Raw genomic sequence first — 12799 nt, forward strand, 5'->3', positions numbered from 1 at the left:
GGTTCAAATTCCGGTGAGGTCCCAGTATGAAGGAGATAATTTTCAGCGTACTTCAAAGCTAGCATAGCCGAACGCCGAAGCAATAACTAGAAACAAAATTAAATTTTTCTTTTGCCGGGAAGTTCTCTATGTTATATAATTTAACGGGTTATAATACAAGTGGCTACGTTTTCTTTGGAAAGTAATAGCCTACGTACAACAAAGATATACGTCGGCCGTTGTAAACAGTTTCTACACCCTTAGAACTTCTGTTCCATGATTTCGTATTAGATAGGTAGTATAATTTATTTCATAAATAAAATTTATGTTACTACACCTGTTTCACCTTCACCACCAGCTTGAGCTTGCTAGTTGTTAGAAAAGAAAAGATGTTAATGCAATGCTAGGCTCGAAGTAAACATGGCGGAAACGGAGTCCGACTCTACTCCTCCTAATGAACAAATTATTAAACCGATTACGGCGGGTCCTCGAGTTGTGACAATTTACAAAACTGAAACTGGTTTCGGATTTAATGTGCGTGGACAAGTTAGTGAAGGTGGTCAGCTTAGAAGTATCAATGGAGAATTGTACGCTCCCCTTCAACATGTCAGCGCAGTTTTGGATGGTGGAGCTGCAGAAAAAGCTGGGATTAGAAAGGGCGATAGAATTCTTGAAGTGTAAGTGATTAAGTCAGCCAAGTTCAAAATATTTGCTACTTCGTTGTTTGAAAATATTACAAGCCATCCTAATAAAATATCCTGTAACCCAAGTTTTGAGCCTAACTTAGACTTAATGTCTACAATAAATGATAACATTTGTGGCTTAAGCCTGATAATTTACCATGACATCTCACCTTATAAATGGAGAGGCGAGGGTTTTAATAGAACATATTATTAATTTCCAGATAGATTCTGGGCTATACAATTTTCCGTCAAAATTCTATATGCAGTGTCCAATTTACTTGACCAGTATTAAATAAATAGAATATTCTGTGTTTAACTTAAATTTTAATTTTTTGTCAATACATAAGTACTCGTGTCACATATTTGTCTGTTCTAACGGAGTAGACATATAATCCTATTGATATGTATTTTATGAAATTTGAATCAGCTGTCATTTTATTGAGCAATTTCATAAAAGCTTATTGAAGTATTGATAGCAGTGTGGTAAGGCTGGTTATCAGAGAAGGGCGGAGACAGTTTAACTCATCACATCTGATTCATGTGATGCTCTGTCAGAGGTTGTTGACATCTTGATTTCAGGAACAACCACAGTGTTGTACTTACTATAACTTATATATTCGTAACATGATATGAATATTCCGAAAGGTCTGTGGTTCTAATTTACGTTAGCTACAACAGTCTCAAACCACTTTTATCAATGTTTTCATTTTCAGGAAGAATTTTGAGTTAATTGCGATTCATAATTGCACAATAACTGATACTTGAAATTTTAGGTTAGGGGCCTATGTCTCAAATAGTCCATCTATATAGGGATCGAGGAAAATCAGAGTTCATGGGTGGGAGAGATTCAAGCTAAGGAGGTGTAGGTATTGGTGGAGGGGACAATTGGAATACCAACATTCAGGTGAAAAAAGTACAAGGAATTTAAGAGATCCGAGCATATTTGTAACAGGTTTACCACTATGGTGAAGATTGAATGATGTTTTTCATCAGATTCTACCTCTATGTTGAGGTTTTTCCATTATGCTTTAAGTTTTGTTCGTCTTTCTTGACATTTATGCAACATTTTATACCAATGTGCATCTCAATAAATTATTTTTACCCGTTTCGTGATTTATTAGATTTTCCTGCGTTGTACATTTCAAAATACAAAATTTTTTTGTCACCATTAACAATTTTGTGTTTGCATTCTTGTGAGTTTGGATTTTAGAAGATACTACGTAAAACAATGGAGTAGCCTATCCCAAGTAGTGATGAGGTATAACTTTGAATATATGTGCAAGGGGTGCTCCGTGAAGTTATTTGGTTTCGTTACAATGAACAATTTGGAAATTGTGTTATTCTTAGTCAGACATGGTTTCTTTTATCATTATTTTTTTTAAATTATGTTGGAAATTTTTTTACTTTAATTCTTGGGCGATTGGCCCCCGGTAGGCCACTTTTCTATCGTCAGATCATTTTGAAGAAACTTTGAGTAGGGTGAAACAAGTATGTGATCTGAGCTTGAATTTAGGTACTATCTCGAGGACTCTTTTTTGTCAAAAGTGCAGGTACAGAAGCCCGCACTATAAGCCAGGGGCATTTCCAACTTAATTTCAGTTATTATTTAGGCTTTCCTCCCTTTTATATCTATTACTACTCTCATATTCATTTAGTTTCTTATTTAAAGTTGAAATTTGTACAAATAGTGTGAAGTAGTTAAAGTTAATATTTACCGATTTGATCATGACTGCCTCTGGCCAGCAGTGAGAGCTGCACGTGGCAACACCTTACTGTGTTAATCTTCATGGTTACACCCGAATTGGAATAAGCCAGGAATCTCACTGTAAACCGGTAATACCTCTAAAACAGTAGTGTTTCTATCTCAAAAAGCTTATAAAATCAAGAAATTGGTATGTATCAATTATGATTATGATTATGTAGCGACATGAGTCTGCTGTGTTTATTCGCAGATGACAGCTTATCAGAATTACGCAAAGTACTGATCGCAAACCGTAATTTTTGAATAATTTGTGTGTGGAAACCTGTAACTGTGCCACCTAATAAACAAATTATTGTAATTTTGTATTAATAGTTTGTCTGAAGGTTGTATTTTCTATATTTATGTTCGCTCAGAGCCGTGAGTTTTACTTTCAGTTTCTATTTGATATGTTTATGGAAAGCCATACTGCTGCGTCTTTTTGCTAATGTTTCAGCTTTACAATTTTTGCAGTGGTATACAGTTTTTCTATAAAATATACTAATTGAGTTTATATTTTAATATTTTATCTATCATGACTTTTTTAACATTTAAAGTTTAAATGTTTAATAAGTGATACAAATTAATGATCTGCCATATCTTTTGCAGATTAAAGGCAATTCATTTTAGAATCTTATTATAATATTTTTAAATTCCTGAATCTGATGAAATGTGCATGAGCACAGTGCCTAAATACGGGCCTGGGTGCAACCCACACTGCAGGAGAGCCATTTCAATGAGCTTTGTGCGGAAAGGAATAACAAAAGCAAACATAGAGGTGTATGGTATGCCACTCCAGAAATATTGTACAAATGATCTCTCTACCATTGCTGTTAGTGCCTGTATCAAACAGGGCTGTGCCTAACCATTGTTTTGACTGTTGCTATAACAACCTGTACAGAGAAATCAGTGAGAGATGGTTGGGAATGTAAATTTGTTTACATGCAGCAATACAATAATGAAATGAAAAACGTCTTATTTTTGTAGGTGGACTTATACCACCTTTCTACCATTAAACCTTAATACTACTAATACCTCAGTAATGTACTCTAAAATAGTTTTATTTTGTAAAAAGTACAAAAAAGTGTGTATGAACTTGACTGCTAAATGGAATTGTTGTCTGTTACATCACTGTATTAGGCCTATAAATAATTATTATTAAAAAAAATTTGAATAATATAATTCACTTTTTATTAAATGAAAATGTCAATTCCAGCGAGTCCTGTTTTTTTCAGTCTTCTTATGACTACTCAAAATCAATAAAAATTTTCATCACCTAGGAGCCCTACCATGTTTTAGACCACCAGTGAATACGTTAAATATTTGTATAAAATTCTCTCTTAGGTTATAGCACAATTTACTATGAAGTTCGAGTTGAATAAAAAGGTCCTGTTCAAATGATATAAAACATTTATAAGTATATACATCTTATTTCTGGTAGGCTATTAAAATGAATCACTACTAGTTTCTAAATAGCTGTTATCAGCTTTAATATCATAAAGGTTTTGAGAATATACAGATATGGTGAAGTGCGAACATTCTGATGTTTAATAAATAGTTTACAAGGCTTGTCTTTTTAACCCTCAAGTACTAGGTGTGGTGTTTTGTGACACTGTTACTATTGTTCTCATAATGTAGGTTGTATTTACTATAATTATTATTTGTACAAGATTAAAAAAAAAAATTACTTGCATTCTTTCCAACCATAAATGTTTGTGTAAAAAAGTAATAGATTTTAATAAAATGGTTTAGAAAATGAAAATGATATCATACAAGCTAAAATGTATCAATAATGTTATAAAAATGTAAAGTAACATTCGACATGTATTTTAAATATATTTTCTTTTGGTTTATATTTTTACACTTTTATTTTGCCTACTTAACATTACCTAACTTTTGGAAACTCATAATATGCTGTAGTTGTTTACAAAAACATAATGCACATTATTTTTTTTATACATTTGTTTAATTTAACATATACACTGCTTATGATGAAGAGTAAAATATGAAAAGTATACAGAATTACCAGAAAATATTACTGATTAAACCATGCAGAAAATTTGTACAATCAGTCCTTAAATTCTGATTCAGCTTCAGGTTTCAAATACACTTCAAAAACAGTATTCATGAGCTTTATCCTCATTGGTTTACTACATTTTGAGCACAAAGTACTTGTTTTTATGCTCTTGTTCCTTGGCCATAATACATATTGAACTTTTCACAATTGCTTTGTTGCTGGATATATTTCAGAATATGATCAATGGTGCAGAGTGCCTCACAGCTAGTATTTTACCATAGTAAATCTAATTTCCTTCCTCATTGTCATAGATAGTAGAAATAGTTTTATGGTCAGAAGCACTGATTATGGTTATCTTCATCATGATTGATTCCGGTGCGATAAGAAATGCATCAACTTCATTCCATATCTTTAGAGACATTGCTTAATTCTGGCTTAATTTCTTCTTTTCTAAATCCATTATAAAAACTGTAAACTCTAAAGAAAATAGCAAATAAAACACGAAAATCATTTTACAATGATAATTCATTTCATGGGGTAGTTCCAACAGCAACAAAACACATACTGGCATGAGGGTCTAACGACACAGCATGACATTTTGAACCCTCTTTTCACTGCAGAGTGACATTAACTGACAAAAACCACTTTAAGAGGTTACGCATTAGTTAACTTGAAACCACTGAGAAGCACAGCAAACTAACCCCTTCCAGTTGTCTGAAAACATTCTGTGTCAGTACTTAATAGTTAATACTAAACATAATATTGTTTTAAATTTGTTTTGAAATATTGTTTTAATGGGCCTGAATTTTTTAAAATAAAACCCCCTTCCTCAGATTAAAAAAAAACATTTAACCATAGTAAACTCCATTAAAGTCAATTATTTCAAATATTGTCTACATTTAAATTGATAGTTGAAACCTAGCTAATAAGTTTATGGTTTGAAACCATACGGTTTTTTGTTTGTTTGTTTGTTTTTTTTTGTTTACCAATTCTTACTGTGGTTTTAAATATTAGGCCTACTGACTCGTTACTTAGTGAAATTGTGTCCACAGGAATATTCCATAGACTACAATGCAAATTAGGCATAAAATGTTAAATTTTACAGCTTCATAGTTTGTCACATTACAATTTACTAGACAACAATGCATCTAGATAACAAAATTGTATTGTATTATCATAGAAATATATGTAATAACATATATAAGTTACTTATATTACTACAAGTGTACAAAATAAATTAATAAAATATAAGGTTATACAAAAATGAATTATTCTTTTATTACGGTTCACAACTGTAATACTTGAATTGGAAAAGACATGTCCTTCTTTGTTTAGATACAAACTTATTGATTGCTAGGCAATTGAAGCAAGTGTCAAGACATTAATTAGACATGTTGAGGTATTATACAACAGCCGAGTAACAAAACAACAATTTTAATTGGCTTTTATAACAATTGTTCTGAAAGCCAAAAAAATTTGTCCATGAGTATTGTTTCAGGTTCATTAGACACATACTACTGGTTTCATTAATTATTATCTAAGATCTCTAGTTCATACACCATTGAAAGATTACAAAACCTGTTAAAATCTTGAGATTTGGTCAAAAGATGTGCCTGACTCTCCATATAGTGATCAACTGAAATATATGAATTTAAAACTATATTAGTAGTCAATAACTTGTGTGATTTGAACCAGAAAACTTAGATGTTAGTTTTGCATACATTCATTTTAAGCTAATATTTTTAATAGTTGCGTTAATAACTATGGAACTTCAAGTAACTATGGAGCGTTTTTGCTACCTTCATTAAATCTATAATATTTGGGTTATTTTTCACTTGATTTACTCAAACAATATATCTTTGAATTTCTAATACATATTTTTTAAGTTGTTCTTGTATAATGCTTGTGTTTAGAGTTTTTTTAAGTCAAAATTTTAAATTGCTACCATATTGAAATGGATAGATGTAAAATTCCAATTATTTCAATTCAAAAAGAAATTTATTTCACTTCTTTTACATAATACAAACAAAAAATAACAGTAAAGTACTAATACTAAAAGAAAATTAAGCACAGCATTTAATTATTCTAAACAATTAAGTACAATATCCTAAAAAAAACTAAAATAATTAATAATAAAATAACATAATTTTTGTTAGTGAAATAAATTAGGTATATTTCCCAAAGACAAGACCTGTGTGGGGATATCCGTCACTTGAAAAAACATTTTAAAAACAACACAGAAAACAACAGCTGCACTTGTGCTGTCTAAAAAAAAAATCAAAATACATCTTTTTTACGTAAAAAAATTTAAAGGACATTTAAAATAAATAATTTATTATTTCTGCCTTAGACATTTTTGCTATTATTCATAACAAGTAAAATAAAAACAATTAAATATATCTAAACATTTATTATAATGAGTTATACTTAGAATTGGATCAAAAATAAACAAAACGTAATTGATAGATGAGTTAAACTGATTATATATGTATGCAATCTAGTAGGAAACTAATTTTAGATAAACCTATATTAAAATGTAAAAAATCATTTATCCCCCTTTGTGAAAGAAAAAAAGAACAACACTATTCAATAACGCTAAATAAATTTTCACAATCAGGAAACGTGAACAATAGTTTTTTTTTTAGGCCAACTAAAAATTGTGAAATAGTTTCTTTTTTCTGAATTTTGAACGAAATTAAATTAAATAAGCGTGGTGCATTAAATGTATAAAACTTTTTTATAAAGAGTTAAGTTAGGCTTCGGAACTTCCACTAGTAGATTTCTTAATTGGTATCTGATATTTTCTCCAAATAAATTTGATGTACTTCTGATGGTAATAATAGTTTTTAAAACTTTAAAAATATATAGATTTCTAATGGGGAAGAATTTTGAAATTAATAAAAAGTGGCCATGAATGTTCCGTTTCTATGAGCATTGGATAGGATGCGGATGAAGATTTTCTGGAGTACAATGATGGATATTAATAGTAGTAACATATGTACCTCCCCCAACATGCCAAGCCATAGCTCAGTCTGGAACCTACTAAAGCGTGATATACATTTCACTAAAACTTTTGTAGGGCATATACTTCTTAGTAAATAAAATATTCTTACACTCTTTAACATTTCTGTTTTCAACTTTTCCTACGTTTTGGCTTTTCCAAGATAAGTTAGAATCAATAAACCAGGCCTAAATACTTAATTTTTTTAACAAAACCTTACTAATTTTTAAACAATGGCAGTTTGTTGGCATTTTATGCAATAGATATATTATGAAATAGAAACCATTTTAATCTTCAAAACTATGCTGAGTACCGTCTATTAAACTAAAAATCAAAATCATGTACTTTGTTTTTTCACTCATTATCATAAAATTTTTGTTGAACCAATAATTTAGTAGTCTTAGATCAGCACTCATCTTTTCGTAAACTGTGTTATATGTCCTCATTCTCTATATAAGTAAGGGCCATAATCGTCAGCAAATGCAGTAATTTTCCCATTGAGATAACCCTCACATAAATCATTGACGTAAACCAAAAACAAGATTGGGCCTAAAACAGAACCTTGTGGGAACTCCATTACTTTATCTGTCCAACATCACTTAGATTAGTTCCAATCTTTACGAAACTGTTCTCTATTAGTTTAAATAACTTTTAAACCACTCATGGGGTAGCCCTCGAACTCCTGCCATCCATAACTTTTTCAACAACACTTCATGATCAACTGTATCGAAAGCTTTGGTTATATCAATATAAAGAGCTGCACATTTCTTACCTTTGTTCAAACCATTTATATATATCTTCTAAAAATGTAATCAATGCATCTTCCGTACTTAATGCATCTCTAAAACCCAAAACTGATTTTTACTTAAGTATTCATATTTTTTCAAAAAGTTCATTTAGCCTTTTCTTTATTATTTTCTCAAGTAGTTTCGAAAACACAGGACAACAATGAGATCGGCCTGTAGCATAGTGGTTTGCTTTCTACTACCATTTTTTGAATAGAGGTTACAATTGTAGCCAACTTTTGAGCAAGCCGGGAATTCTCTCCTTCTTCCATGCTTTTATTAAAAAGATATGAAAGAACTGGCACAATATGTTTAGAAATTCGTTTTAAAAGATAGCCATTTATATTGTCCTGCCCAGGTGCTTTATTATTGCTTAAAACTACTTCGTACTTGTTGAACTTCTTTTTCACAGGTATGGTAACATGAACATAGAACTTTGTGCATATATTTCCGAGGGAAATATACATCAAGAATTAACCTTCAACATCAACATTAACAATCGAGCTTCTTAATATCGTTGGGACATTCAAAAAGAATTTATTAAAACTCATTAACTATTTGCAACTTATCAGTTAACACTTTAGCATCTGTTTCAATTTCAAAAAAATTTCTGAATTCTTACCGGTCCTTCCCAATCAAATCATTTACAACTTTCCTCTGTTCCCTAGAGCTCCCAGAACAGTCCTCAAAAGTTTTCAGGTAATATTCCTCTTTGCACATTTTAAAATTTGTTTTTAGTTTATTTCTGAACGATTTGTAATACTTTTTTAACTTATCGTCGTGTGGTCAAGCTATCATAAGTTTATATAGTTTATGCTTCCTCTGAACACCTTTAAACAATCTGTCAGTCATCCAAACGGAATTGATTTTTACATTTTTTTCGAAACAATGAGTGATAGGATAATGTTGTTTTACATTTGTCTATCGAAGCCTGCAACATATTAATAAATACACTAAAAGCATTCGAAACAGATTGCTCTTCGAAGACTAGATTCCAATTCACTAATCCTAGCTCATATTTTCATAAACTATTATAATTCAGTTTAAAGTAACATATCATTCCTGATTTGTCTCATATTTGCTGATTCATCACAAAATATTGACAAAATAATCATTGAATGGTCTGAGATTCCCAAATGCTGCACTTCGGATTTTATACTGTATTTTTAGTTTTTTCTTAACTTTAAATCTGATAAAACAATGATCTATACAAAGTTTGAGTTAAGTCTACTATTCTAGTCGGTTCGAATACTAAACAATCTAAACCATTGACTTGCTAGCATACCACGGTACTTTATCGACAGTGCTGTTATATCAGATAAAATATCCAGATTAATGTCTCCAGTGTAGATAATATTTCTGCTCATGACACGACATGATCAACTGCTCAATATCAATAAGGTACTGTTCTATTGATGAACTATGTAACCTGTATGCAGCAAGAAGTACAAAGTCAACGTTATCAGAGTGACAGGATAATTTTAGGCAGTCAGATCTGATAGGAGCTCTGAAACATGTGTCTACAATATAACATCGATAACACGAGCGTAAACACGTACACAATTACACAACGCCTCCGCCTGACCGATATGGAGTCATTACAATGAGCAAAGAGATCAAAACCCTCAATTTTATAAAAACTAACTTCATTACTCATTTACCCATACTTCTGTTTTAAAATGACGAAATCAGGTTTTACCTTCATTAGATTAAGCTCAATAATAAACAATTCAAAGTTTTGACGTAAGCTTCTTATATTCTGAACAACAAGTTTTTAATGAGTGGGTCACGTCAAAAATAAAATTAAGAATTATTATTGCGATAACAGGTTTAAACTACACACAAAGTTTAAATTTTAAAAAACTATAAAAATATGTATTGTAGTAATAATAGCCTAAATACTGAAAAACTCTGCACTACAATTCATAAATTTCTAATTAAAATGACAAAATACCAATACCCGATATCTTTATAGTGTTAAAAAATTACATAAGCCGTTAAAAAAAAGGTGTGTTTACAATAATAAAAAATACAAATTTAAAAATTAAGAACCTAATTGCAAAATAAAAAATATTCATTTTAAAATGCTTAAGTATTAGGAGTACTAAGATTACAAGAAATTTTACTAACTTAAACAAGTTGTTAGCACTCACCAACTGCAAAATTTGACATAACAAAACTAAAAAGGAGGTGACGAAGTGTAAAAAGAAAACTTACAAGTTTGGTCAGATCGTCCATAGTTGTTACCCATTCACACGGTCGCTCTGCATTCTTCCTCATTAGGATCTTGCCACCTCTTATCCAGAGGTAGGTGTAAGCCTTGTCTTTCTTCACTTGGCGCGCAGCATTGAGAAGTTTGCGACGACCAGGAGCCAAGCTCTCATTCACATACACCAACATTTGCAGGTCTCGAAGTATGTCCTAGGTCATGTGTGTGTTGAGGTTCCTCTTCACCCTCCGCTTCTGCAGCAGACCCTCAGCGTCCAACCTCCTAACCATCTTCACGACGATTCCAGGTGGTTTCCCCGGAGCCGTCCCTCGTGCGGAGTCTATGACACGCGTCGATCATGCCCGTCTTCCACGGGGTAGTCGAGGGCCCTTCCCACCATCTTCACCAGACTCTCACCAAAACGTTCTCACCTTTCTCCACTGGGATTCCATGTATCTCAAGGGTGTTACGCCGCGAGTATTGCTCTGCCTCGTCCATCCTGGCCTCCAGACTTGAGACCTGACGGCGAAGGGAAGCATTCTCACTCCTCAGATCTTCAGCAATCTTCGCCCACACGCTGTCAACTCCTCCCTCTGCTTGTTGACCAGATTCCTTGATCTGGGCTATCTCCTCGTGGACAGGCGTTTAAAGAGCGCCGAGGCTAGTCTCAACTCGCTTGAAGTCATCTTTAATCTCTGTCACAAGCTTGAGAACATCATCGTAAGACACACTGGTCTTGGACTCAAGGACCATACTCTTACGGCGTGTCTGAGCACACGGGTTTACATCTCCACACTTCATCGTTCTCCACCAAATAAACTGACATCGTCGTTACTCATATTCACACATTTTCCGTGAAAATTATTTTTACATTCAACGCAGGACAATTTGACTTTAACATTTTTCAAGGACTTTCAAGCACTTTGAACAATCGGCCATTTTAGTTGATAAAAAAAGTTAAGAAACTAAAATACGCAAATAAAATAATAATTTCTTCAAAGTTAAATATTGTTAAATGTAAAAAAAAAACTTTGAAAAACTATAAAGTAATAGTATTATACATATGGCAGAAATCGCATATTTAGCAGTCCAAAACAGGAACACAGATAAGGCAACGCAACTGATAAGACCAGGATACACAACCTGATAAGACCAGCGGACATTATTAATGTTAATATCCATGTGAAACCTGGTTAGTATATATACTAATCAGTTTTATATATATATATATATATATATATATAAAAAGTTTTAAAGGAAATTGTTTGATAGTTTTTATATATATATAGTTTGCTTACAAACTCTGAAACAATTGTCACTATTCTGGCAGCTATCAAACACATTTATAGATTGTAATGCAAAATGCTTTATTATGAGTTTTTTATATATATATATATATATATATATATATATATATATCAAACACATTTATATATAAAACTCATAATAAAGCATTTTGCATTACAATCTATATCTGTATTGGTTTGATATCTACCAAAATAGTGACAATTGTTTCAGAGTTTGTAAGCAAAACAAACATTGATATTGACTTTAAACTATCTATCCTTTATCAGTCTCAAAATATATTTAGGACTGTTAGATGCCAGTGATAAATACTGAAACCACAAATTGAGATGACTATTTCACTTTGGATTGGTTTTAGAATTGACATTTAACACAAACAAATAGGCTTTCTATATCACAATCAATTTGTAAATATGGTCGGTGAGGAATTTAAAGCGCTCAGTAAAAGTTTTTTTGGGGTGGGGAGAGGGGGTTTTAAGCAAAACAAACATTAATGTTTGGTTTAAAATGTCTCTACCCTAGTTATCAGTATCAAAATGTTGGCAACTAGGAAAGACACATTATAAAACACTCAGGCACCAAGTGTAGAAGAAACTTTTGTTGTTGAGTGATTTAAAAATTAATATTTAACATGTTCAAAGGGATTCTAGGATCTATTAAGAGAAAAATATGGTAAGTATTTTCTTTTATACAAATGTATACTGTTGTATGACACATTCAATAACTATTCAGATTCAATATACAATAATACTTTAATATTGAACAGTATATATGTTTCCATGAAATGTATGTCTCTATATTTCAATTTCTACTTACCTTCAATGTAGGGTGAGATTACACAATTTTTAATTGTATTTTCAAAGGTCACACATTTTTGTTGTCATCAAGATTTACTATCAGCAGGTGGAAGCATTCATCCTCACTAGCCACAGTTTTTTTCTTGCTCTCTCCCCATCTTCACACTGGACCATTTTGTTGATCGGTCGCTGTTGGCATAAACATATTAGACCATCCCCTCATATGAAAATATTTAACATTGATTCTTTTTAAATATCACCACTTCTTCCTTCAATTTAACTTTG

At 31.7% G+C, this 12799-nt stretch overlaps 1 protein-coding gene across 1 annotated transcript in view; it reads left to right on the plus strand.

The window, feature by feature from the left end:
* The first annotated feature begins 350 nt into the window (after window positions 1–350).
* Window positions 351–12799, plus strand: part of LOC124365910 (sorting nexin-27) — a 44219-nt gene continuing 31770 nt past the window's right edge. Inside the window, exon 1 of the mRNA XM_046822031.1 lies at window positions 351–656. Coding sequence (XP_046677987.1) covers window positions 400–656 — 257 coding nt within the window. The 5' untranslated portion in view covers window positions 351–399. The remainder of the gene's footprint in view (window positions 657–12799) is intronic.

This window comes from Homalodisca vitripennis, chromosome 7, assembly GCF_021130785.1.
Source record: "Homalodisca vitripennis isolate AUS2020 chromosome 7, UT_GWSS_2.1, whole genome shotgun sequence".
In the NCBI taxonomy this organism is placed as follows: domain Eukaryota; kingdom Metazoa; phylum Arthropoda; class Insecta; order Hemiptera; family Cicadellidae; genus Homalodisca; species Homalodisca vitripennis.